The sequence below is a fragment of the Xiphias gladius genome, chromosome 6 (assembly GCF_016859285.1).
Source record: "Xiphias gladius isolate SHS-SW01 ecotype Sanya breed wild chromosome 6, ASM1685928v1, whole genome shotgun sequence".
Lineage (NCBI taxonomy): Eukaryota > Metazoa > Chordata > Actinopteri > Istiophoriformes > Xiphiidae > Xiphias > Xiphias gladius.
In genome coordinates, this window is record NC_053405.1 from 10,146,315 (window position 1) to 10,171,431 (window position 25,117).

At 43.2% G+C, this 25,117-nt stretch overlaps 1 protein-coding gene across 1 annotated transcript; it reads right to left on the bottom strand.

Moving 5' to 3' along the window:
* Window positions 1-1,190: 1,190 nt before the first annotated feature.
* On the bottom strand, window positions 1,191-24,950 carry crb1 (crumbs cell polarity complex component 1). The gene is made up of 13 exons (XM_040128522.1): window positions 24,875-24,950; window positions 21,067-21,303; window positions 19,701-19,896; window positions 19,404-19,543; window positions 18,752-18,934; window positions 14,997-15,962; window positions 13,037-13,587; window positions 12,702-12,867; window positions 8,901-9,840; window positions 8,146-8,190; window positions 7,321-7,443; window positions 6,203-6,329; window positions 1,191-1,563 (listed from the first exon to the last, which is right to left on the bottom strand). Exons 1-13 carry the CDS (start codon window positions 24,948-24,950, stop codon window positions 1,345-1,347), a joined length of 3,969 nt encoding a protein of 1,322 aa, XP_039984456.1. The 3' UTR covers window positions 1,191-1,344.
* Between the last annotated feature and the right edge of the window lie 167 nt (window positions 24,951-25,117).

The window sequence follows — 25,117 nt, forward strand, 5'->3', positions numbered from 1 at the left end:
CTGGTTCTAACATCTTTATTGTCTTTGTATATAGTAGCATTGCATTTTCCTAAAAAAAAAAAAAAAAGTTGTGCTTTATCAAATTGCCACAAACTTAGACAGAAAAACTAGGTGCCAGGTGGTATTTCTGTACAGTATCACTGGTTGGGTTTTGGGTCTCTGCAAAAATATAATAAAGCTCCATAGTACGCTATGTGCACTGGACTTGATGGAAACTTGGAGGTAACTGGGTACAAAAGCAAATTTTTTTTCTGGTGGCCCTGCAAAACGGGGTAATGCAGCTCTGCGCAGAGCACTTAACAAAGAGCGTGCTGGTTTACTGAATAGTTCACTGTACGTGTGTGTGTTTGTGCAAATATCAGTATATTGGTCTATGGATTTACCAAACGCTAAAATAAAAATGTAAATTGTAAATCACATTGTGCCTCAATACACATAACACTTTGGAGACATTAACTAAATTAAAACAACTAAATTCTCTTTAATTACCCAACAGATTTTCCATACAGCTGCCAAAACTTAAAGGTACATAATAAAATTCACACTTCACAAACTTCACAAAATAATCAGTACAGTATATACAATTAAAATTACACCTCAGCCTAGAAAGTTGTTGTTGCCAACAATATTGAGGTCAGCCTAGAAGAAACTATTCTCGACTAGTGCAACAAATCCTGAAACCTGAATTTTAAAGGACAGATATTCTGTCAGTTAGGAGCTACGGTAAGAAAAGCCCCATGGGAATGTTCACTGAAAAATAAATGGGTACTGACAGCAAGACTCGGCGTATAGACATGTCATACACGGAGAATTAAAAGGCCATTTTCCTGTAATAAATACACATGGATTGAATTTTATGGACTCAACCGAGGAATGTTTTGACTCATTTTGCTTGGTTCCACATGAGGTTTTAAGACAAAGGCTAGGTGTGCGCCTAAAATTTTGATAACATTTTTCCGTGAGTGCTCACCGGTCCATGAGTTCTAAAAAAAAAAAAAAAATGCCCGATTCAATACATTCTGAACTCAAATCTTCGCACTCAGATGGACGTACTGCTGGACGGTCGAGCCAGGTGCAAAACATTGCTTAAGGATGGATGAAGCACCGGGCTACATATTTACACAAAGATGGCGTCACAAAATCTCATACCGGCCTCCGGCGCGCTGTAATTTTAGGATGGAGGTACTGCGAGGTGAAGACCATGTTTACATGCAGGATCCGGATGTTCAATCCCATCTGAGCCAGCAGTACATCTCATATCAGTCGTATTTCTGGTACCAGCTACTAAATTACTATAATGACGAGATTATCACCCTGCATGTAAACACCGTCCCGGCCTGCATCTCATATCAGTCTCTCCATGGGCGGCGGCTGGGTGATGCTCCACATCTCCACCCGCGATCCCTCCTTCTCCTGCCGGCTGGGACTGTAGGTGCCATGGGTGGCGCGGCGGTTTAGCGCCACCACCAGTCCAACGGAGGTCAGGATGAGAACGAGCAGCAGGACAACAGACACCAGACTGATGGAGAGTAAGAGGTCAGAGGTCAAACCCTCAGAGGTCAGCTGCAAGGAGGCGGGAAAGAGAAATCTATGCTTACTAGAAATTTCAGAGAAATGTTTTGATTTAAATATGTTCTTACAACCGGACACACTCTTTATTTCTCTCTCTCCCGCACGTTTTCTCTCGGTCACACACTCTTACACACACACTTGTCCTCCCCTGACTGCTTTACTCTACACCAGGCGCTCCACGCGTGCTGCCAAAGTGCTGATGGATGTGTTTCCCAGCTCAGCAGGTGGGTTGCGACCACCAGGAGCCTCGAGTTGCCGTGGACTGAAACCTCCCTCCGTCTGCCGCCTCTCTCGCAGTTTGGCTGCAGCCAGCGCCAGCCCCACCATCGCCACTATCGCCAAGCCAATCAGACACGGTGCCAGCACGGCAGCCACCCGTGAGCTGTTTGGAGCACGCTTTATCTGTAGAGGATCACACACACACACACACACACACACACACACACACACACACACGCACGCACACATGCACACACATACAGGCAAAGTGCTGCCTGATGATCCCATCAGCACATACACAGCAAACAACACCAGAAAAAAAAAAACGAAAAAAAAAACACTTGCACACCAAAAATAGCTCATATACACACACACACAAACACACACTCCTTTTCAAGTAGGAAGAAAAGCTTTTTTACATGAAGTGTCTGAGGGCGTTTTAATGACTTGTGAAACCTGCTAAGATTCATTTTTAACTTACAGCCCTGTGGCCCCTTTGATCTTCACACACCAAAAAAAAACCACACAAACAGCCTCGCCACCTCCCAGAAACACAAGCGGCCCTGCATGCAAACACAGATTTCTGACCCCACCAGACAAACCCAGCGAATCAGGATGAATCAAATCTTCCAGTGCAGCAGGTGAGCGATTGTGCACATTCGTTAAGCAGAGGCAGGAGACGGAGCGGCAGATGCACTTACATCAGTAGTTCCGGCTGGCGTGATGGTCGTGACACTCTGAGTGGCTGATACAAGGTTACCGACGGCACAACAGCTGTAAGTATCTTTCCGTAACACTTAAAATTCTGGCTGACACTATCTTCATAACTAAAGCTTCTTACTGAACTTGTCAGGTTACGCAAGGCTCTGGAAAAAAAATCTCAGAAGTCGGCAAACTCTACGCTGAGCAATCAACGTGGAAACATAATTCTAATAAAAATACAACCATCCATATGCCGGGGGCAAAAAATAACTCGTGCACCCACGCTCGATGCTGTAGACATTACACTTTCTTTTCCTTTGCTACAGGTTCTTCGTTGACTCCTAGAAACCGCTTACCTGTCACTGCCACACAGTTGGCTGTCAGAGCCAGTGTGACACAAGTGAGCCGGAGCAGCCTGCGGCCAGGACCCGCCATCAGTCACTGGCTGCCACACACACAGACAAGGAGATGTCTACCTAACCCGTCTCCAAGGTACATGGCAAGGCGACCCTGAAGCCCACGGCAGAGCAGCAACGCACGCAGAGACGGCAGCTATGTATGCTTCCCTGCTGTCAGCACTATCAACCTGCTCTCTCTGCGTGTGTGTGTGTATATATATATATATATATATGTGTGTGTGTGTGTGTGTGTGCCTGCCAGATAAGCTGCCCTCATACGTTTCTGTGAAGCTGGCCAAACTTCTTTGAAGGCCACCAGTTCTCTGCTGAAACTGCACTTCAGTGGCAGACGCCACGTTTTTGCTGGCGGAGCACATTTCTCCCTCCCTGCTTTCTCTCGCTCTCAGAAGGATGGCCACATCATTGCCGACACTGAAAAAACCGCTTCCCATTTCCTCCCCCTCTTTCCTCACCATTGGGGCTAGCTGTGCCTGCAAAGGACACACACACACACACACACACACACACACACACATGCGCACAGAGACTTGAAAAATACAAGATGGGAGCGAGACGGCAAGTGTACAAGAGAGGAGTGCCACTACATATTTACCATGTACTCAAAATTATGTGGATACCGGAACAATCTCACATATGAGATTGTCGCGCACCTAAACAAAAACCGTGGGCATCAGTGTGCTTCTGTGAAAGACTCCACTCTTCCGGGAAGTTTTTCCACCAGATCTTGGAACCTGGCTGCGGGTATTTGATCCCGCTCAGCGACAACAGCATTAGTGAGGTTGGGCACTGGTGCGGGGCGATAAGGCCTGGGGTTGAGGTCGGGGCTCTGTGCAAGTCAGCCGACTTCCTCCGCGTCAGACTCGGGAAAACCATTTCTTTATTAAAGGATAGGTTTTTCAAGTACATCTTTAAACGATGGTCCGGTACCCATATGAACACTGGAACAGGTTTTTCTTGCTGTAATTCATTCATTCTGTTCATACGGGTCATTAAAAGATAACCTTCCTAACGTGCTTCCAGTTTAGGTGACGCGGGACAAAATCCAAACCCCTCCCCCGGCCTGTGCAAAACTGTAAATTTTAGTTTCAGGTTTAAGTTTCTATTCAAGTTTATCCGAGACTAATATGAAGCTTCAGCTATCCAAGTCAGACAAATCAAGTTACAGTCTCTCCAAGTCTGTAATTTTGCCTCTCAGTACAAAAATTCCCCAAATTTTGGTTCCTGCCCCATCACTGCAGCTCAACAGGGAAACAGTGTCAGTGGAAACACAATGAGGGAATTTTATGTCAAAAAGACTGTTACTTGGAAGATAGCTACTTGATGTGACTAACTCCGAATGCTGAAGCCTCATAGTAACTTCAGTCAAACTTGAAAACTTGTGTATCTATCCTTTAACCTCGCTCTGTGCACAATGGCACTATCGTTTAAAACAGGAAAGAGCATGCCTAGCCTAAATCATTTAAAAAAAAAAAAGCCCCAGGCCAGTGGTATATGGACAGAGGTGTCCAAATACTGTAGCACATTGCCTTGGGTTATTCTGGGATATACTCACGCTACATCTTGTTAAAGGAGATTAAGTGTCTATGTTTGTTGTCACGGTAGCCACCTGACTTTGGTATCCAGCAAGAGTTGAATCGAGGGCAAGTGGACTTGGTTGTAGAGCTTGAAGATTTTCAAGATGATTTTCGAGATCTACGACCGAGTCCGGTTTCCCTCGATTCAGCTCTTCTTGGGTAACCATGACCTGGATGACTGAGAATCTTCAGATTTCCATGACTTCGACAAAAACGCACACACACACACACACACACACACACACACTGATACACAGTTAGGATATCATTGAAAGTTTCGACGAAAAGAGCTTCAAATGAAGTTGGTACCAAAGTGAAAATGGAGGAAAAATTAGACACAAAGTGTTGTTGTTATGGACGAGAAAATAAGTTGAAAGATGAAAAGAGGACCGACAACAAATCAAGGCTGATAGGAAAGATTTTTTTTTATTTGACAACAACAGGGACAGAGACTGGATTTAAAATCGAGACAGGACAGAACATGATGAAGGAAAGACAGAGATAGACGCCACATGTGTCGTACATGGATCATTCAGCACAACAATGAAAGACAGACAAAAACACAATAGTCTACCATGAGGAACAGACAAGTGCAGTGATTCGGAGCGTTATGAAACGTTGACCACAACAGCATGGTAAGTGGTGATAGGTACCGTTCAAGCAGAGCCGCGGAGAATTCAGGCTTAAAATATCTATGCCTCACGCAGGAAGGTTTAGAGACAGAAGCTTCTTTGGTACAAAACATCGCACAGCAGTCAGTCAGTCAGTCAGTCAGCACAGTGCTCTGAATGCACATCAAGAACAGAGAGATATCTTGTCGTTTTCTAGCCCCCGTAGGTGCTTCTGTTTTTGCTAGTTCACACATTTCATCCGCATGGAGCTCCCAAAATCCAGTTAGACTGACAGGATATCCTCGATGAGAAACATTTTAAATAACACATATTTTACAATGTTCCTCACGTCACCAAAAAGTGCTCTATTGAATGTAGTCTGTCCTTACCTTTAGACCAAGTTTAATTAAAGATTCATCTTTTAAGTCATTCATGAAGCAAACATCCTGTGATTTCCTATCGTTTCAAATTGAATATCTTTCTATTCTATCTAGAATTTTGCTTGGAGAAAACAAGCAGTTTGAATCGGTTACTTTGGGCCCTGACAACTTCTGACGGGCAGAGTAATCAACAGATCAATTGATAATCAAAATGATCTTTTGTTACAGCCCTAAACTGATTCGTCTGTGGCGGTTTCACGTGAAATCACTGCCTCTGTGATCTACAGCTACTTCCATAAGTAAATTAAATAGAGTAATATAAATAAATACACTGAATAAGGTGCTTCTGATTACCAAAGGATTGTTTTAAGGCACAGAAACAGCTCTGTGGTACCGTTAACTGTACATCAAAGAGAAAACCCTAATAGGTGCAGCATGATTGTCATAAATACCTGGTCAGGAGTCCCCTGTGTTTTGTCTTGAAAACTACTGAGCTTTTCTAGTAATTAATCACTTGTACAAATGCACTGACATAGCTTCAAATCCTTTTCCGCACCCATACTGTCAAAACACACACGCACACACGCACACACGCACAAACACACTCAGTCGTTTCCGCCCCACTCCACCTCTGGCTCGTCGTCCAGCCTGAGGATGAGGTAGGAAAGCAGCTGGAAGAGGTTCTGCCACAGCAGCACTGCCACGTAAAAGTAAATGTCGCTTACGTCCGTCTGACAAATGTCTCCAGCGTAGCTCATGTCGCACACGCAGACAAACTTGTTGATGAGGTTGCGGCAGTAGCCTCCGTTCAGACAGGGGTTGGACTTGCACTCGTCCACCTCCTGCTCACACCTGTAGACATCAAATCACAGTTCGGTCAGAGACACTAATTTTGAAGAGGTGACCACTTATAGCCAGTGGTTGTATGGTTAAGTTTGGCAGGAGAGGCTTTGCTCTTTGAAGAAGCTATCAGAGAAACAAGGACTCCGCTTAGAGAACAAATCCCCCTGAATAAACCCCACACATTAACATTTGATCTTACTATAGTTAAATCAACAACAACAAACATATAGCACATAAGGGGGAGGTTGGGGTGGTGGGGGAGCTGGAGGAGCACATCAGTAGAGTGATAGTGAGGATTTCAGACAATGCTGGAAAGTTCATTTACTCAAGTACTTATTTTACTTGAGTATTTACATTTTATGCCACTTTATACTTCTCTGCTATATTTCAGAGGCACTTTTTACTATATTTACCTGACAGCTATACTTACTACTTTCAGATTAACATTTTACATTAAAAAAAAAATTACATTTAACTAATAAGTTTAGAAAATACACTGTATTGTTAAAGATTACACCTGTGGTTCCCAACATTTAGGGCTTGTGACCTCTTACAAAAAAGCAGTGTTTACTTTGGGCCTTTGGTTTTTCAGATGTCCATGAGTTGTTAGCAATTCAACCACTAAGATTTCCCCACTAAACCTTTCTGATGGTTTCATTTAAAAGACTATTTGAAGCCTGAAGAGGTGATTATGATCTATAATAATAATAATAATAATAATATCTAATAACACTATATATGTTATGTACTTCTTCCACCACTGCTACCAGGTTATAATGGTCATGCTGTGCACCTGCGTGAATGTACTGGTCAGCTGATAGCCACACAGGTGCTAAATTAACCAATGATTTTCAAGTATGAATGAAGCGGCTGATGCAACCACGCCTTCAGTTCTCTGCCCGAGCTAACCCTACGCTCCGTAGGCAAAGCACAGACAGTACATGTTTACTTATTTACAGGTTTTTACTTAATAAAAATCGTGTATTTTCTTCTTTCCTACCGGTGTCCAGTGAAGCCAGGCGGACAGTTACAGGATAGCTCTCGGGCCGTGCAGTTGCCTCCGTTGAAGCAGGTGTAGTTTCTGGTGTCATCGCCGCACACAGAAACCGGCAGCTTGGGTCGTCTGGTAAAGGACAATCAGACATGTAAGAGGGTAAAAGCATTTGTAATTTGTGTTTTATTCGAGGCTACGCGGTCAGAGGTATTGTTGGGTTCATTGGGTTGTGTGGAGCAGAGTTTGACGTCTTTAGAGAAGCAGAAGAATCAGCCAGACAGGAGCTGTATTGTTCGGGGCCCTGCTGTTCTCGGCAGGGGAGACAAAGAGACTTAAGAGGTGACCAGGATAATAAGATTTAAAAGACCTCTGGCATCTATTCACCAGCAGGATGTCAAATCAAATTTACAGGAATGAAAAAGCCAACCATTTCTCTTTGGCCTCCATAGGCTTGTATTTGCCTGAAGCACAGCAGCTCTGTTCCAAAATGTTACGTATCTGTTGGCAACTTGAAATTCATCCCTTAACGATTACAAAACACAGGCTTTGTCATTAAGGAAAGTGTACAATTTTAGTAGGTGAAGTTTTCATTTAGATGCTATGAATCATTTTGAACTAAAGCTGTCACTCATTTGAAACAGTGGTTATTTCATTTTAAAACAAACAGTGTCACAGGCAACGTTAATCTTAGCTTTGCTTGGCATTTTGTTGCACGTAGTTGAACAAAAAGACAGGAGACATCGTACATGACATTTGAGAGACAAATATCTAACAGGAAACAAATAGCAAACACCTGAGAAATAGGGGGGAAAAAAACAAAAAACAACTTACACATTTCTGACAACAATGTACCACGGAATTTCTTCAACGCGTTCACTGGAGAGAGACAGAAAGAAAGATGGCAAGAGGGGGGTGGAAAGAGATACAAACAAGAGAGACAAACAAAAGAAGTCATTTTGATGAAAACTTTACAGCATAGATGTTCCCAGTATGGGGAGACGCGCAGCTTGTCTGGTGGCTTGCTTAGCGAGACACTTGCAAAGGTTTTCCTCGTGCAAGAGATGCAAAATGCAAGAGGCTGCGTGTTTACAGGATAAATGGTTGGAGGCATTCCCCTGCTGGTTCTCCGAGGCAAACGGTAGATGACAGGGGAAAGAAACTGGCACTGAACCAGAGCCTTGTGTAGTGAAACACCACGGCAGACTGAGGCCTTTTCTGGCTGACACTAGAATAGAAATGCAGCTTCTGAGACACTCAATGCAGGCGTGGTTGAAATGCTGAACAGAGGCAGAGACGTGGAGGCATTTACAGTGAAGGATTTTGTTTGTGCTGTGGTGCGGCCCTTTGTCTGCGCAATTTTGTAGCATTTATTTGTGTATTTTGTGTTTACTAACTAACTAAGCTCTCAACACTGTTTATAGAAGAGCAAAGTCATCTTCAGAGCATAAAATATTCAAATTGGGATTGTTTCCCCTTCTGCTGCTGGACTATACTTTCCACAAGCCTGTTGCACTATTCTACACTATTTTTATTCTATTCTATGGTCCTGTTTTTTTTTACTATATCCAGAAAACAGTTGAACTTACTTGCAGAGGGGTCCAGTGTAGTTCTCAGGGCACAGGCAGGCGTACTTGTCCGGCCCATGCAGACAGGTGCCTCCATGGGCACACAGGTGGTCTTCGCACATATCCACCTCCACCTCACAGTCCACACCTGCGTAGCCAAATTCACAGGTGCACTCGTAGGTCAGACCGTTCACGCTGCAGTTGCCGTGGACACAGGGACCGGAAGCACAGGTGTTGATGAAGAAGTCACAGCGTCTCCCTGCCCAGCCCTCAGCACAGCTGCAGTTGAAGGTGTTGAAGTGGTCCTGGCACTCCCCTCCGTTCATGCAGGGATTGGGCTCACACAAGGGGGCCCCACTGCAGCCAAGGAGCGGTGGATGAAGTGATGTCTGGACGAACTGCTCCTCCTGCAGACGTGGGAGGTTCACATCAGAGGAGCTGAAGTAAGGCAGGGCAATGCCACCCAGCTCCACTGTGCCCAGACATCCAGCCAGGGACCAGCCGGCATCAGGGGCCAGGCCCCCCAGAAAGATCTCCACCCCCTGCCTGAGGAAGTCCATGTTGCCTCCTTGGCTCCTGGAAGTGCTGGCTTCCTCTATTTCTTCATCCAGAACCAAAGTCCACCAGGAGGTTTGTGCCCACGGCGCTGCCATGAACACATGGACGCTGTGCCACTCACCGTCACTGACACTCCTCCGGCTGCTGATGCTGACTGTAGCCAAGCCCTCCTCTCCCTCCTCCTCAATGTTGTCTAAAGTGGTGCTCTGAAGCTCCATGAAGAGGAAACCGTCCTGGACAGAGAGTGTGAGGAATGCTGGTCCCTTCTCTGCATGTAAGATAGCTGCATTACGCTTCCGTGTGCGCAGGTTTAGGGAGAGGTTAGTTAGATTGCGGGTTATGTTGCCGTTTCCCCGGTAGGACAGCACAGTGCTGTCATTCAGGAAAGTTGCATTGGAGTAGCCTAGGACATTAGGAGAAAATACCTGCCATGTATATTTGTTTAGACATTTACACACTTTGTTGCACGCAAGAAGCCAACTTCCTATGTCAGTTGGCTTCTCGTTTTTGATGATCTAATGGCATTATACACCAGAATACAACAAGGGTCTTAAATTTTCTAATTTAAAGTTCCAAAAGACAACAGACATTACAGCAGCATGGCATTTCCTTGCTTGATGACACTAAAATCCTTTTACGAAACAGCATGAGGTCATTAATCAGAAACACCTGCAAGGAGCAGGGATTTGTGCCTCAATGAGTTAATCACTGAACATGGGGTGGCTTAGTGGACAGACACAGTAAATCATCCCTAATCCCAGCATAAAAAGGATAAACTGGCCTCAAGCCCATCCTGCTTTATGGAGCACATACAGCATACTGAGTGGGCAGATTGAGGCCAGACTATAATCGGGCGTGTGTTACATGGTGGCCAATTAAGTCAAGCATGACCAATTCCACAAACAAGTTAAAAGATTAGGTAACGTAAATATAGGTCTAAGAGGTAAGCAACTCCATGTTCAGGCTTGAGGGCTTTTATGTAACTTAGAAATTATGTCAAGGAGAAGATTCCAACATGGACGCAAAATGTATCGCCAAAAGCATTGGACAAAAATGAACTCACTGTTAAAGTGCCACATTATGTAATAGCTTGCCACAATTTGTGGCTATACTGTCTAACAATATAATTTTTTTCCCGTTATATCGGTTAGTGATGTATGATGTGTTACTTATATTACTTATTACAATCATCACATAAAATATGCTGCTACTAATGGCGTGAACATCTTTAACCCTATTGTAGGGACATTTTATTCCATGTTGACAAACTATTACACCAGCTAACAGTTATTACACTATCAGCTTTTAGAACATCTCCCGACTTCCTAGCGCTGATTTAAAGATTTCTTGTAACCAGAGTTGTGGACTTGAGCCTTGGACTCGAGTCAGAAGAGTTATAAAAATAAGCACTTGAGGCTTTGAGACTTACATTGCATTCAGAAAGTATTCAGACCCCTTCACTTTCACAGTTTATGTTGCAGCCTTATGCTAAAAATTTTTTGAATTCATTTCCCCCGCCCAATCTAAACTCAATACCCCATAATGATAAAGCCAAAACAGAATTAGAAAATTTTTGGAAATTTAATGAAAAAGAAAAAACTGAAATATTACATTGACATAAGTAACCAGACCCTTTTCTCAGTACTTGGTTGAAGCACCTTTGGCAGCGATTACAGCCTCGTGTCTTCTTGGGTATGACGTGACAAGCTTTGCACACCTGGAATTGGGGGATTTCTGCCAGTCTTCTCCGCCAATCCTCTAAAGCTCTGTCAGGTTGGATGGGGACCATCGGTGGACATCCAACCGGTGGTCAGAACCCAATTGAACATCAGGGCTCTGGCTGGACCACTCAAGGACAGTTCACTGAGTAGTCCCTAAGCCACTCCTATGTTGGTAGGACTGTGTGCTAAGGTTCATTGTCCTGTTAGAAGATAAACCTTCAACCCAGTCTGAGGTCCTGAGTGCACTAGACCATGTTTTCATTAAAGCTATCTCTGTACGTTGCTCCATTCAGCTTTCCCCTCAACCCTGACCAGTCTCCCTGTTACTGAAGAAAAAAAAAAAAAAAAAAAAACCCCACAGCATGATGCTGCCACCACTATGCTTCACCATTGGGATGGTATTAGGCAGTTGATGAATGGTGCCCTGTTTCCTTCAGACATGACAATTACAATTGAGGCCAAACAGTTCAATCTTGGTTTCATCAGACCAGAGACTCTTGTTTTTCATAGTCAAGAGTCCTTAAGGTGTTTTTTTGCAAACTCCGAGCAGCTTTCATGTGTCTTTCACTGAAGAAGAGGCTTCCGTCTGGCCACTCTGCCACAAAGCCCAGATCGTTGGAGCGCAGCCAGAGTGACCATCAAGTTCTTGGTCGCCTCTCTTACCAAGGCCCATCTCCCCTGGTTGCTCATTTTTGCCAGACAGCCAGCTCTAGGAAGAGTCCTGGTTGTTCCAAACTTATTCCACTCAAGAATTATGGAGGCCACTCTGCTCTTGGGAACCTTCCCCAGATCTGTGCCTAGACACACGCCTGTCTCTGGGCTCTGCAGGCAGTTCCTTTGACCTCATGGCTTGGCTTTTGCCCTAGTATGCATTGTCAGCTGTGAGACCTTATATAGACAGGTGTGTGCCTTTCCAAATCATGTCCAATCAATTGAGTCTACAGGTGGACTCCAATCAAGGTGCACAAACATCTCAAAGATAATCAAGAGAAATGGGAGGTACCTGAGCTAAATTGCAAGTGTCATAGCAAAGGATCTGAATACTTATGTCAATTTGATATTTTAGTTTTTTTTTTTTTTTTAAATTTGCAGAAATTTCTATTTTAGCATAAGGCTGCAACATAAAATGTGAAAAAAAATTGAAGGGGTCCGAGTACTTTCTGGATAAACTATAACTTAATTAAGATTAAGAGTATAAGATTTGAGACTTACAAGCAAAACTGTTAATTTCTCACGTTCAGGCATAGTAAAATGCCAGAACAATGACAAATACATAAGACGGTAGCTTCAAATACTGTATATTTAATTATTAGGCTTATGTATTAAAGGGTTTTGGTGCCAGCTATATAAAAAACACTATAAACATAGATATGAAAGGAAAATTCTGTGGCATTTTGATCCAACCTAAAAAAAATTGCAGGTTTACTTGAAATTTACCATAAAGTTTTGTGAACTGACTATTTTTTCCCCCCAAGGGCTTGAGACGTGACTTAAGAACGTACTCTGAGAGACTTGCGAGTGATAAAATTTGGACTTCACTTACATTCATATCCTTGGTTCAGCATCCTGCACTCTGAGTCTGTGGGGCAAGGGGACAGCTCGCACCACCTGACCTCTTCACAGCGTCGCCCTGCTGTGCTGGGGGGGCAGTTGCAGGTAAAGTCATCCCACATGGAGTAGCACATCCCCCCGTTGAGACAAGCGTTCCTCTGAGGATGAGGAATTGATAAAGGGGCTTAATTATACCAGATGTTGCATAAACTCTGCTTGATTTCATTGTAGTAACTATACAATACGTGATTGCTATATTAGGCATGAAACTAAAATAAGGCATTGTCAGTAGTTAGAAAGGCTGAAATTAAAAGGCGTTTTACTCACACTACAGACGTTGTCCCCTGAACACCCAGTGGTCACATTTTCCATGAACTCCAGAGGGAAAGATCTCACTGAGGTGTCCAACCCAAAGAATTGCAGCCTACTATCATTGATCCTGAGGTCCTGGATACAGCCTTTAAAATATCCACCAAACACTGAAGTCGTCCTCCTCTCCAGTAGACCTCCCACATACAGAGTATCTCCTGCTCTGACATTGACTGTCCTGATCTCCACATCACCCTGCTTCTGAGCGCCTATGTACAGCATCATATGATCCTCCACCACCTCCAAACTCACAAAGTGGACTTCCCCGTCATCAATCGCACTCTCTGCCTTCAGGCTCTCAAATTTATTGAGCTGAACTGTGACCTTGCCATCCTCCAGCCACATGTGCAGGTACTCGCTGCTGCTGTTGGCGAGCACCAGGAGGAGTCCATTGTGCTTCCGTGTACGCAGGAAGAGGGAGATAGAGAGGTTTTGGCCCAGATCATCAGTGACAGTGAACGCAGCATAACTGTGAGAGTCCTCATTCCCAAAACGTGCAGTCACATGCTCTGCAAAAGGAGGAAAAGGGGATTGAGATGAGACAGCAAAGTGTTTTTTCAGGTGAAATACAGGACGAAAGTGAGTGGGCTGGGTGTCAACATCAGGAAAACATCTTCATAACTTTTTAGCTTGGCCAGACTATGTTATGAGATTGATTATTGGGGTTCAGGGAGGTTTTATGAGTGCAAGAGCATAATTTCTTTGTAGTGAAAACACAAAAGTAAAAGGGGAAAAACATTGTACTAACCAAAGACATAAAGTGAGTTGGGGTGCATGCCACTGATGTGTCTACCAAGTACAAATTGAGCTTACACTCCCAAATCTATCAGAATTGTATTTTAATACTATTAATTCAGTTTTTATCTTCAGCACAAGGGTGTAAAATGAGGGTTTCTTCTCATCTAATATTTACTATTAAAAGAAAATTATGATAGATTTGGGTGTTTGCAGAATTTCAGCTAACTCGGGGAAAAGACATTTAAGCAGTTAATGTTGAGGCTCCAAGAAGAACGGAGAAAGAGAGAGGAAATTTAAGCCACCACGAGCCCTCATAAACTGTGTGATCTGTCTCCACTGTCAGCACTTTCTACTGTGGCTTGGCCACCTGATAAGGCAGCCAGAACAATGAGAACACGCAAGCAGAGAGGTCATACAGAATATGATAGGTTATATAAGAGCTACATAAAAGCTTGGATTTGTATATATGTGGATACTTTGAATGTCTGTGAATAGATGTGTGCATCTGTGTGCATTTGGGTAAATGTGTCCGCAAATATCCCATCAGACACTCTGATCAGTAGTCTGCTTTGATAGACTCAAGCGGCTATAGACATCCTCAGTAGAAAACTTGAACTAGTCAAATTTTTCAGGGGAAAATTTGTGAAAAATGCAAACCTTATTTTTCCACTCAACTTATCACCCACTTTCTGATGTATTGATCACAGTTTTCCAAAGCTTACTGAGTGGGGTGCAATTTCCTTGAATGTTCGTCTGTGTATTTCCAAAATAGAATCACTTATATCCTTAATCCGGTGTGTAAGATAAGAGGATCTCTGCCTCCTTCCTTTACTGTGGCTTTTGCTTGGCCTCATCTCTGCTCCCTTATCTTCTGTTACACATCATCAGCTGAGGATGTTATTTACTTATCCACTACATATATTTAGTGAGAGTGGGCAATTACTCTTTCCCTATGATTTCAATCAATCTAGTAACCTTAAAGCTTAAAGTTTAAATGAGAGTCTCATATCTGCTTTTCGTGACAGGATATACCAAACTTTTTCACACAGTTTTTATGCTTGTGCAATAACCACAGCTTTATGGTACTAATAGATTTAGAAAACCAAAATCTACTACAGGTTTCTACACTGTGTTGCTGCTATTTGGCTTTCCAGTTTCTCCACCTATAATATAGACATACCCTCCTCACAGTCCTGCCCCTCATAAGGCCTTGGACACCAGCACTGGTAGCTCTGCCACAGGTTGACACACTGTCCTCTGTTTTGGCAAGGCACATCCAGGCAGCGGTCCCTGTGGCTGCAGCCAGGGGACACGTTAACAGCAGAGTCGCTCAGCCATTCCTCAGGGACGACGAGCTGCCAGTTCACAAAAACATCGCGCATACAGCCAATAAAGGCTGGAAGTGGAGTGTCCTCGCTAGGGCCATTTGAGTCCTGAAGCACTCCTCCAATAAACGTGTTCGGAGGATGAGACCCCAGCCCAGCCAGGGTGCTTTGGACTGGAGCCACCTTGTGGCATGACTGGCTCCCACAACTCCCAGTGTCATCCAAGAGTTTCAGGCTGAGCACCCAGTTTTCAAGCACAGCCTCTATAAAATGCCACTCTCCATCTGTGACATTGTGCGGAAGCTCCAGAACCTGGCTAGGGCTGTCCGCTTGGTCTCCAGCGGAAGCCTCCTTCCTCAGTTTGAGACGAAGCTGCCCTCCCTCCAGCTCCAGGCTCAGCAGCAGGCCCGTGTTGTTCCACTGGAACAACACCGCTCTGGGCAGCACAGTCTTGAAGCTCAGGGTGATGTTGCAAGAGACCTCAGCATCCACCAGGGGACTCTGAAGCAGCAGGTAGCCTCTGCGTTCAAAGGAGAACGTGGTGGGGGTCTTGCAGAGGGGTCCGGTGTACCCAGCTGAGCAGGAGCAGGTGTAGCCGTGAGTCCCATCCAACAGGAAAGGAGAGCAGGAGCCTTGGTTCTGGCATTCATGTCCCTCACAGCCTGCCAGCCTCACCTCACAGTTTACACCTCCATAGAGAATGCCATCATGACTCTGTTTGAGGCAGTGGCAAGTGTAGCCTCCAGCATGGCTCTCACACCTGCCCCCATTCTGGCAGGGATTGGGATCACACTGGTATATCACATCCTGACAGACGGAACCTGTCAGCACAAGAAAACAATAGAATCACCTATCTTGTGTTTTTCCTAACAAGGGAAGACACAAATTCTTCTAGACTATGTGACTACAGTTGTGAAGCAAATTATAAACATCTTTGCAGATGTAGATTATGGTTAATTATTGGTCATTTCTCTTTGTTCAGTAGTCTTGTAAGCAAAATGATTTGACTCACTGCTGTGGGTTTACCGGTAACGAGTTATGCGGGCAAGTTGCATAATGATTGCTAGTGTAGACATGGACACATGCCAAGGTTCCCCATTTTCTTCCATATTATGTCAATGCCTGCTCCTTATGTGTATCGTGGTCCCTGTTTTTTTTTTTTTTTGTACTTCTTTGGTGCCTTGGAAATGGTGTGAACTACCATGTTCCTCCTCTGATACACATGTAGTCAAGTAAGCCCCGAGTGGCCGACCCGACTATTACAAGACCAGTTGCACACTAGGGACTTCACTTGTCCATGTATCATCTGTTTGTCTGTTTGTTTGTCTCAAGAAATCTTTACACGTGTTGTTATGCTATAGATGCTATTACATTTAAAATCTAAAACAGATGCACTGATTAGGCATTTTGTCATACAGAGCAACAACTACAAGTTCTTTAGTACATCACAGTACACTATAGAAAAATACTGTAACATAAGGAGGATTGCTGGTTCAAATCCACTGTGGTCAGCTAATAAGTTATTTATCTGTTGTAGTATTGTAGTATAAAAAGATGAAATAACAGAGGAGTTAAATTCCTAGTATGTAATATCAATGGTAAATATCAAGTCATAAAAAAACATGTTTTGATGTTACCTGTTCCAAGCAACAAAATCCCCCAAATCCATGGTGCAGGTGTCCACATCATGCCGTCACTTTTTCCCCCAGAATAGCCCCAGACTTTTCTAACTGCACCATATTAGTTCGTGTGTGTACAGGCCGTCCCAGTGGAGGTCTGCTCCTTGTCTAGGTCTCTACAGCCACGTAGGGCTGAATAGCTCCAGTCAGGAGACCAGCAAAGCCAGATCCTGGGGATTAAACTAATGCTATTTGGCCACCTTACTGAGTCAGTGCCACTGCAACTGGCAAGGAGTCAATTTTTAGAACACAACTCTCAGCAGGCAACAGCTCACAGTCTTACCTACATTGCTAGATCAAGTCTTGTGTAAGCAGGAAGACTAGACCTTTCTGGTTTTGTAACTGAAATGTATAATATGATGTAACATCCAACAATGCAACAATGCAAAGTTTCTCTAGGCAATCGATGGATTGTGAATATGTGAAGATTATTATATGGAGTGTTACCAGTAACATTACATGTAGACCATATTTCCTGGACCTAAGTACTCATTTAGCTAATTTGCAATTGATAGTGTCAGTTGCCTTCTCACTCAAGCATTACACAACCATGACAAGGACAAGATGAAAAGAGCAACACAAAGAGACTCACATTAAAGCTAATGTATGCAGTTGTGTCATTATAGAATCTTTCATATCATTGTAAAGGCTTGCGGTTTTGTTAATTAAAAAAAGATGGGACAATCATAGGGAAAAACGGTGTAGCTTATGAGTCGCTGTCTGCCACAGAGTCTTTTTTATACTGGGCACGCAAAAATAATGAAAATATCAAGCCTGACTACAAATTCTTTTAAAGGGTCAGTTCACCAAAATCATGACGTCAACTGTTTTTATGTCACAACAATGCTGATTCTGGAGCTGTCCTGGGAGTTGACCGATTTGCGCAGCGGGAATCCCACTGGCAGCAACTGATGCACAATAGTTAGATCTCACTGATCAGCCACATCATTGTCTTCGCCTGGTAAGCCAACTATATTAATATTAATATAGTATAATATATAAACAATATTAATAATGTTGGAGATGCCAATGCAAAGCTACATCCACTCCAGTCAGTCAGTTCTAAGAGAGTTATTTAGTTACCTTAAGTCTAGGGCCATTTCAGTTCGTTTTGCCTGTTCATTCTCACAGTAGCTTCTCTTGTTTTTGTGTTGATTTAAGCAAAGAGAGATACAATGTTTTTTGAGGTCACAAATTACACCTGTGATGGGTTCTCTGCACCAGGGTCTAGTTAAGAAACATTCACTTTTCATTGAAAGTTATTTTGCTATTATTTTGGACATAGTAAATACGGTTAACAAAGAGTCTGTATTATTCTGAGTTATCTATAGGTTGTTTCTGGAAACTTTAAAGATATTGCTGTTGCAATGTTTTGTAATATAATCGGACTGAGTTATTCAAGCATAATATTTAGATGCACTGAGCACTATCTTACACATCTAATCTATTCAGATTCATTGTAGGGGGTTGGTCTCAGTGACGTATATTTTAAGGTCATTTAAAAGTACAACTCAACCTACCTGCATGACAAGATATCATTAGGGATGAGATGTTATTTGTTATTTGGATGAACTCAGCTTTCACTTCATCAAAAGACAGAAGCGACTGTGTTAATATACTGTACATGCATATAATGTGTAGGGTACGCTTTTTAAAACACTATTTATAAGTGGCCAAACATTCCCATATAAATTCACCCTCACACCCTGCTGGTGCTCCAGTCAGAAACTGCTCGTCCCACTGACCAGCTCTCCGACCATCCACACTGTTTATTGACACGGGACATCTTTGCTGATTTTTGCAGGTACGTGAAAGTGAACAACACAAGTCCCTGCACACTGTGGAATGTACTGGAAACTACCTGCTATTGTGTAACCATAATCAGAGCACTGTGTAGAATTCATTCAATTTGGCTCATCAGGGTAAATGACCTGCTGTTCCCGGAGGACAGCTGCAGATGTAGCCCGCAGCATGTTGCTGGTCGTAGTGTTGAGGCAGCAGAGGCTCGCTGCCATACATGGGCTGCCACGACCTCTCAATGCAGCGGCCTCCGTGCATGCAGGGGCTGCTGCTACACTCATTGATGTCTATCTCACACTGATGGCCCTCGAACCCTGAAATGAGGATGCAGACAGTGTTTTCAGATGATAATAATGTATACAATTGACAGCATAAATTACATCCTATGTAGATTACGAAATAGAGTCCACGGCAGATTCTGCTTGATTTTTATGAATGTCTATTTAGTGTTATGGATGCATTGATGTGCACGTAGACACCTGAAAACACACACAGTACAAACAACATGATACCACAGTGAGTATACAAATTTGTATTCAGCTTCATGCAGCTATTGGATTCCACCAATGTCTTAGGTATACATTTGTCTTTGCTCGCTCTTTGTGTTATTCTCTATTTGCAAATTAATTTCTCATTTCTCCCTCTTATCGCGATGTTTTCTCCTCCTTGCTTGCAATTACTAAGTCTCTCGACATTTCAAAATCACCTTTAAAAAAAATATCAAATCTGCACCTCAGAAATATATTGTCTTCCCCGTTAACGGGGCAGGAGTGTTCCATTTACCTGGCCAGCATTCACAGGTGTAGTTACCCTGGTCGTCCTTGCAGATGGCGCTGTTGAAGCAGGGCTCAGAGTGGCACGCTGGCAGTGGTGTCTCACAGTGTATGCCTGTGAAGGCTGTGTGAGAGCAGTCACAGCTGTATCTGACACAATCACACAACAGGGTGGTTATGATCCGGAAATGAGATTATTCACAGTATTTCCTCAGTTTGTGTTCCTGGGTGTAAAATTGAAATGGCTGAACTTCTCTAAACTTGGCGTGAGCTGCGTCTTTCACATGACTGGAGCGTGGCTACTCACTCATTCAACCCGTCGATACACCGAGCCCCGTTCTGGCATGGCCGCTCTTGGCACTCGTCAATGTCGATTTCGCACCGGTGTCCCTGGAAACCGGACAGGCAGGTGCAAGTGAAGCCCCCGGCGTAGTCGTGGCAACTGCCACCGCTGAGACACGGCTGTGATTGACACTCATCAATCTGGACCTCGCAAGTGGCCCCTGTGAACATCAAGGCAATACGGATGTCAGAGGGCACGATACGTAGGCTGAGGGCAGAGGGCGAAAATGAATAAAGCTTTCATGTGGACTGCTGTGATCATGTGTTGACTGGTCTTTTATCTCACAGCGAGGATCTGCAGATGTTTGCCACTCTAAGGCAGACGAACCTGAAAAAACATATACACTATCTTCTTCAATGTATCCCTGCCTTGTTATGCTAAAAAAAAAAAAAATCTACTATGTTCATTTCACATCCATGACTACACCTCGTAAGATTACATCTTTGCTGCTTAAAAACAGCAAACTAGTTATGTGAACAATTAAATAACTCATATGAATCCAAGGGTCACGTTTGTCAAAGTCATCATGCTACAGTATCACGGTCTTGTGAGGGTTAAATCAGTCAACTTATTCGTCATTCAATTAGGTCGATTTAGTGAGATTTAAGACATTACTGAACATAAAGGAAGATAAAAACATACATGGCAGTCCATCTATCCATGAACTATACCAGCTTATCCCCACATATCGACAGACAGCCCTTCACTCTCGTACTCACACCTATGGGCAATTTAGACTCGCCAGTTAGCCTAACCTGCATGTCTTGGGACTGTGGGAGGAAAACGAGAGCACCCGCAGGAGACCCACGCAGTCATGGGGGTGAACATGCAAACTCCACACAGAAAGGCCCCGGCTGGCCAGCAGATTTGACCCCAGAACCTTCTTTGCTGTGAGACAACAGTGCTAAACACTGCGCCATCACACTGCTCTCCCTGAGTTAACAGTTTCATAAGATGCAGTGTGCTGAGGTTGTTGTTTTCAAAGTTACACCCTTTGTGCCCCTTCAGTAATGATGATTCATATACATACACTGTATACATGCTCACTGGGACAGGCTGACATGAAAAAAGTTGGGACAGAGGCAAACAGAAATGGCATAATATGTGTTTGTATGACACAGAAGGCTTCAGGCAACATGGATAAACCATGTTTAACTCCATTCAACATGGAAGCACTGCAGTTTTCTCTAGTAAGTTAAATCTGCTGGGAATCCCTGAAGTAAAGAACTCATAAATATGATATGACGAAGACATCTGCTTTTTAGGGACTGAAATGTCATCTCACTCCTAAGATGCTCTCGGGAGATGCAGCTCGGTTCTTCCCACTCACCAGTAAACCCCGGAGAACACAGACAGGAGAACCTGCCCACTCTGTCCACGCAGGTGGCTCCGTTCCTGCACGGCTGGGAAACACACTCATTCACATCAATCTGACAGTGAGCCCCCTGGAACCCTGGCACACAGAAGCACGAGTAGCCGTCCCCGTGGATTCTGCATATTGCCCTGTTTTGGCACGGGTTTGGGGAGCACAGGTCCACAGTCTGAGGCACCCTGTCAGCGGATGCACCTATAAACAGAGCACATTTATTTTTTTTCAACCCTCCTGTTTAAAAAAAATGCAATATGCTACTTCTCATATTGATTGTTTTAGTCTTGGAGCAGAAAGTATACATATAGTCTGTTACGACTAAACATGCATTGGTGACTTGTGACTCTACTTTATAACACCTGGTTGTTTCAACAGTACTGTAAAAGTAACCCAGGTATTAAGTATTACATCAAATCAGAAAGTGGCACAGTCTTCATTAGCAGGTCAAACTCCTCGTGACGCTACGGCTATTACAAAAAATAAATAAATAAATCAAAAATACAGTCAAAACAGTCCCTTGAATGACTCCATTTATTTCTGTACGACGCAGCTGTTTGCATCAATGTACACCAATGTGAGCAGACACGCTCTCGATTGCTATTTTAGTTTGATCACGTCGGACATGAAGCTCTTTTATCTCTATTTAGCGTGGACAAAAACACTCTGTCTGGCAGTTGTCATTACAAGGACTTTAAATTTAAGGGCCTCTCAAGGCGTCATGGTTGGCTGCCATGGTAACGAATTCCACTGTTTGCCTTCGGCATTCAATCTATTTCCATAGAAACAGAGTGAATGCTATAAACACAGAGAGCACAGAGAGACATAGAGCGTCCGAGCACAGTAATCAGGATGTTATTTGAGGCATTTACTCCTTCACACTTTATGTTTCAATCAGGACGTTAATGCCACATGGCCGGCGCTCTGGATTTAAGTCTCATTTCAGTCAGCACATGCTATCCATACTAATTAGGGGATCAGCACTCCATCCTCCCCAGTAACAATGATGTAAAGTAATCATTCTCGAACTGTGTATGACTTAATCATGTCTGTCTGAAATTTTGTTTTTGTATTATAAGACTAGTATATATCATGTAGAGAATTCTTCATATTAACCTCACTCAAGTTAAATCACATGCTATTCATATTTTTGTTATAAATGGAGTATTTCTTGTCATTTCAATTTAAACTTCTTCATTATCATAAAATTCTGGACCTATTTGCAAATAATTATATTGCAATATCTTTCATATTAATACAAATGGAAATGTGTTTTAGGAGACTGTTCTAGCACTAATTATTCAGCCCAAGAGCTCCACACCTTAAAGAAAAGTTTAAGATGTCACTTTAAAGTAAGACTTCACCAGACGTCCCTTCTAAAAATAGTCATTTGTCTGTTAAACATGACTAGCTTTGTAAACTTGGTGATGCTGTTGATTTCAAGGAAAAAGGCTATTCCAAACCTTAATATGGTTTGGTATGGTTAGGGAAGTTATGGGATCACCAAATCAGGTAATGGAGTGTAAAGTAGTTGTTGTATGTTATTTTCTATAATTTTGAAAGCTAATTTTTCAAATCTCAAAAAACAGCTGCAATTTTAGAAGAGTTCTGGCAAACTTCCTAAAGTTTCCATTAAGCTTCTGCAATTTAGAAAAAAAAAACCAGTATGACAATATCACATAAATTCTGCACCTGGTCGTCTCATTTCTTCGAGTCCAGCTTGGTATATTTGATATCTTAGATCTTAAAAGAAAATTCTGTGGGTGTGAGCTGTGTGTGGCTGCACATTATGATTTTATAAAGACGTACCATGAGTTGGTCAGGCAAAATTTAAAAGATTAAACAGTTTCACTTTAACCTGAGAACCAAAACTTTTTGAGAACCTCAACCCTATGATGAAAGCGGTGCTTTTTTTTTTCTTCGCTTCTTCCCTCTAAAATCATGTATCATACATACCTTGAGACTTGCCCCCTGCATCTCTCCCATGCAAGAACACATCAAAGACAAAGAGCTACCACCAAGGCATTTAAAAATTGCCATACTCCAGGCAGAACAAATGGGACCAGCTCAGAGGCAATGATCCACGTAATCCATGGAATGTGCATAAGGGGACACAGAGGCGTGATGCCATAAAAAGGAAGCTTCAAATCATCTGGACAAGTGTTGCTTCTCTTTCATGATAATCAGACTAAACCACATTTCTTAAAGCCTTGAAAGCAATATATGGCTATTGGATGGATATGGCAATACTTCAGTGTGTAAGTGTGTTTTGCATGATGGGTGCAAGAAAGATTTGACATCATTATTAAGCTTGGGGGCCACAAGTGTAGCCACACTGATATGACCAGAGACATTCAAATTAATCATGAACAGTAGTCATCCCTCAAGTGCCCAATCAGGCTGAGTGCAGACTATAAAGACATAGAAGAGCACAATTACACTTGGTGCTCCATCTTCACCAACCCGGGCACCAATCTTCTGTCATCAGCGGAGGTCAATCAATTTCACAGACAGCAGGCAGGGTTCTCCAGGAGCAGCTTATACATGTCTAGACTTAGACTCAGCGTGACTGAGGTATGGGCCGAGTGCCCCAGGGGTGCGATGGAGACCATGGGTATCAGTGGCGATGCTCTGACCCTATGCCTGTGTTAGCAGTCATTACATCAAGGTTCAGCCATTCGACCGTGTTGCAGTAGTGTATCCTGTATGTTAGACAGACAATGACACGTTCGTTCATATAAGAAAAACTCATAACCATGGAAAAGGAAATTGCCTATGACTGTCCATGTACGTTTCAAGAAATCTCGACAGGTTGTGTCTTTTGTAAGATTTGCTTTTTACTGAATCCACTGGTCCTTCAGTTATTCTAGGAGGCAGAGTTCAAAGTATTGAGATCCAGGCCTGTTGCCTATTTGAGACACAGCTCCAGCCGAGCACACATCCCCTCCCAAAGCATGTAAGGCTTTTTTCACATGCAAATTGCTTCTAAGAGCCTTTGTTTGTTCCTATCTGGACGCCCTCAAATGGCACATGCGGGGCACCTGACATCTCCTCCGGACGGATGCATGAGCTGTATCTGCCTGTCTGTTTGTCTCAGTGGTGATAAGAAGACATGTTGTTATTGCGTGTTTTGTAGAGACATATAGTACATTCCCTTTTTGTCCCATCCCTTATCCACACAAGCCAACACCGGCCAATTTTCCCGTTCCCTCATGGGTCACTACACTGCCCCCCATTGTTAGAGCTCTTTTAGTCATCTTTAGTTTTTCAGTCCTTTGAAAATGTGTAGAGATCACAATAGGCAGTGATGTCAGCTCACAGTATTGTAATTGAAATTCCAAGCATGGCCTGGTTGAAATGCAAGCCAATTAGTACGCTCAAATTCAACATACAGAAGCTGGTATTGAGTTGTACACTGCTTTGGTTACTTTCATTATTTAAAAAAAAAATTTCATCAAAGTTTTTATATAACAGACGTGTTTGGAATGAGTATTTTACTTGCAGACTTGAGAGAATTCATCCTGCATGGCGTACTGATGGGATGCAGCACCAATTCACTCTAGTTTGAAGCTGGACAAATGCAAGAAGACCAATCAGGGTAATGCCTTGCACGTATATAAAAGCATAGCACATGATTATAAATTGGTTATATAAAAATTTATGATGCTACAGCTACAGCATGGCATTAAACAAGAATTCATAATTAAAGTAAATGATGACTGAAAACTGAAACTCAGCTCAGAGCCACGGTATAAAAAGGGCATTAACTTACCATCTATCACAAATAGTGATGAGATGAGAATCGTGCAGGCAAGTAATTCAAAATTATGATGACGAGTGAAATCCATAATCGTGCCAGGAAATCATCCTGCTCGTTGTGTAGAAGTCTTCCCATGCACGGGTCTCTCTGCCTCTGCTCCTGCCCGCGGCGACGCATCCGTTGTCAACTCCAGGTCCACCTGATGCACACTTCCCCACTTGCCGGAGCCCCTCCAAGAGCCTGCGTCTCACGTGA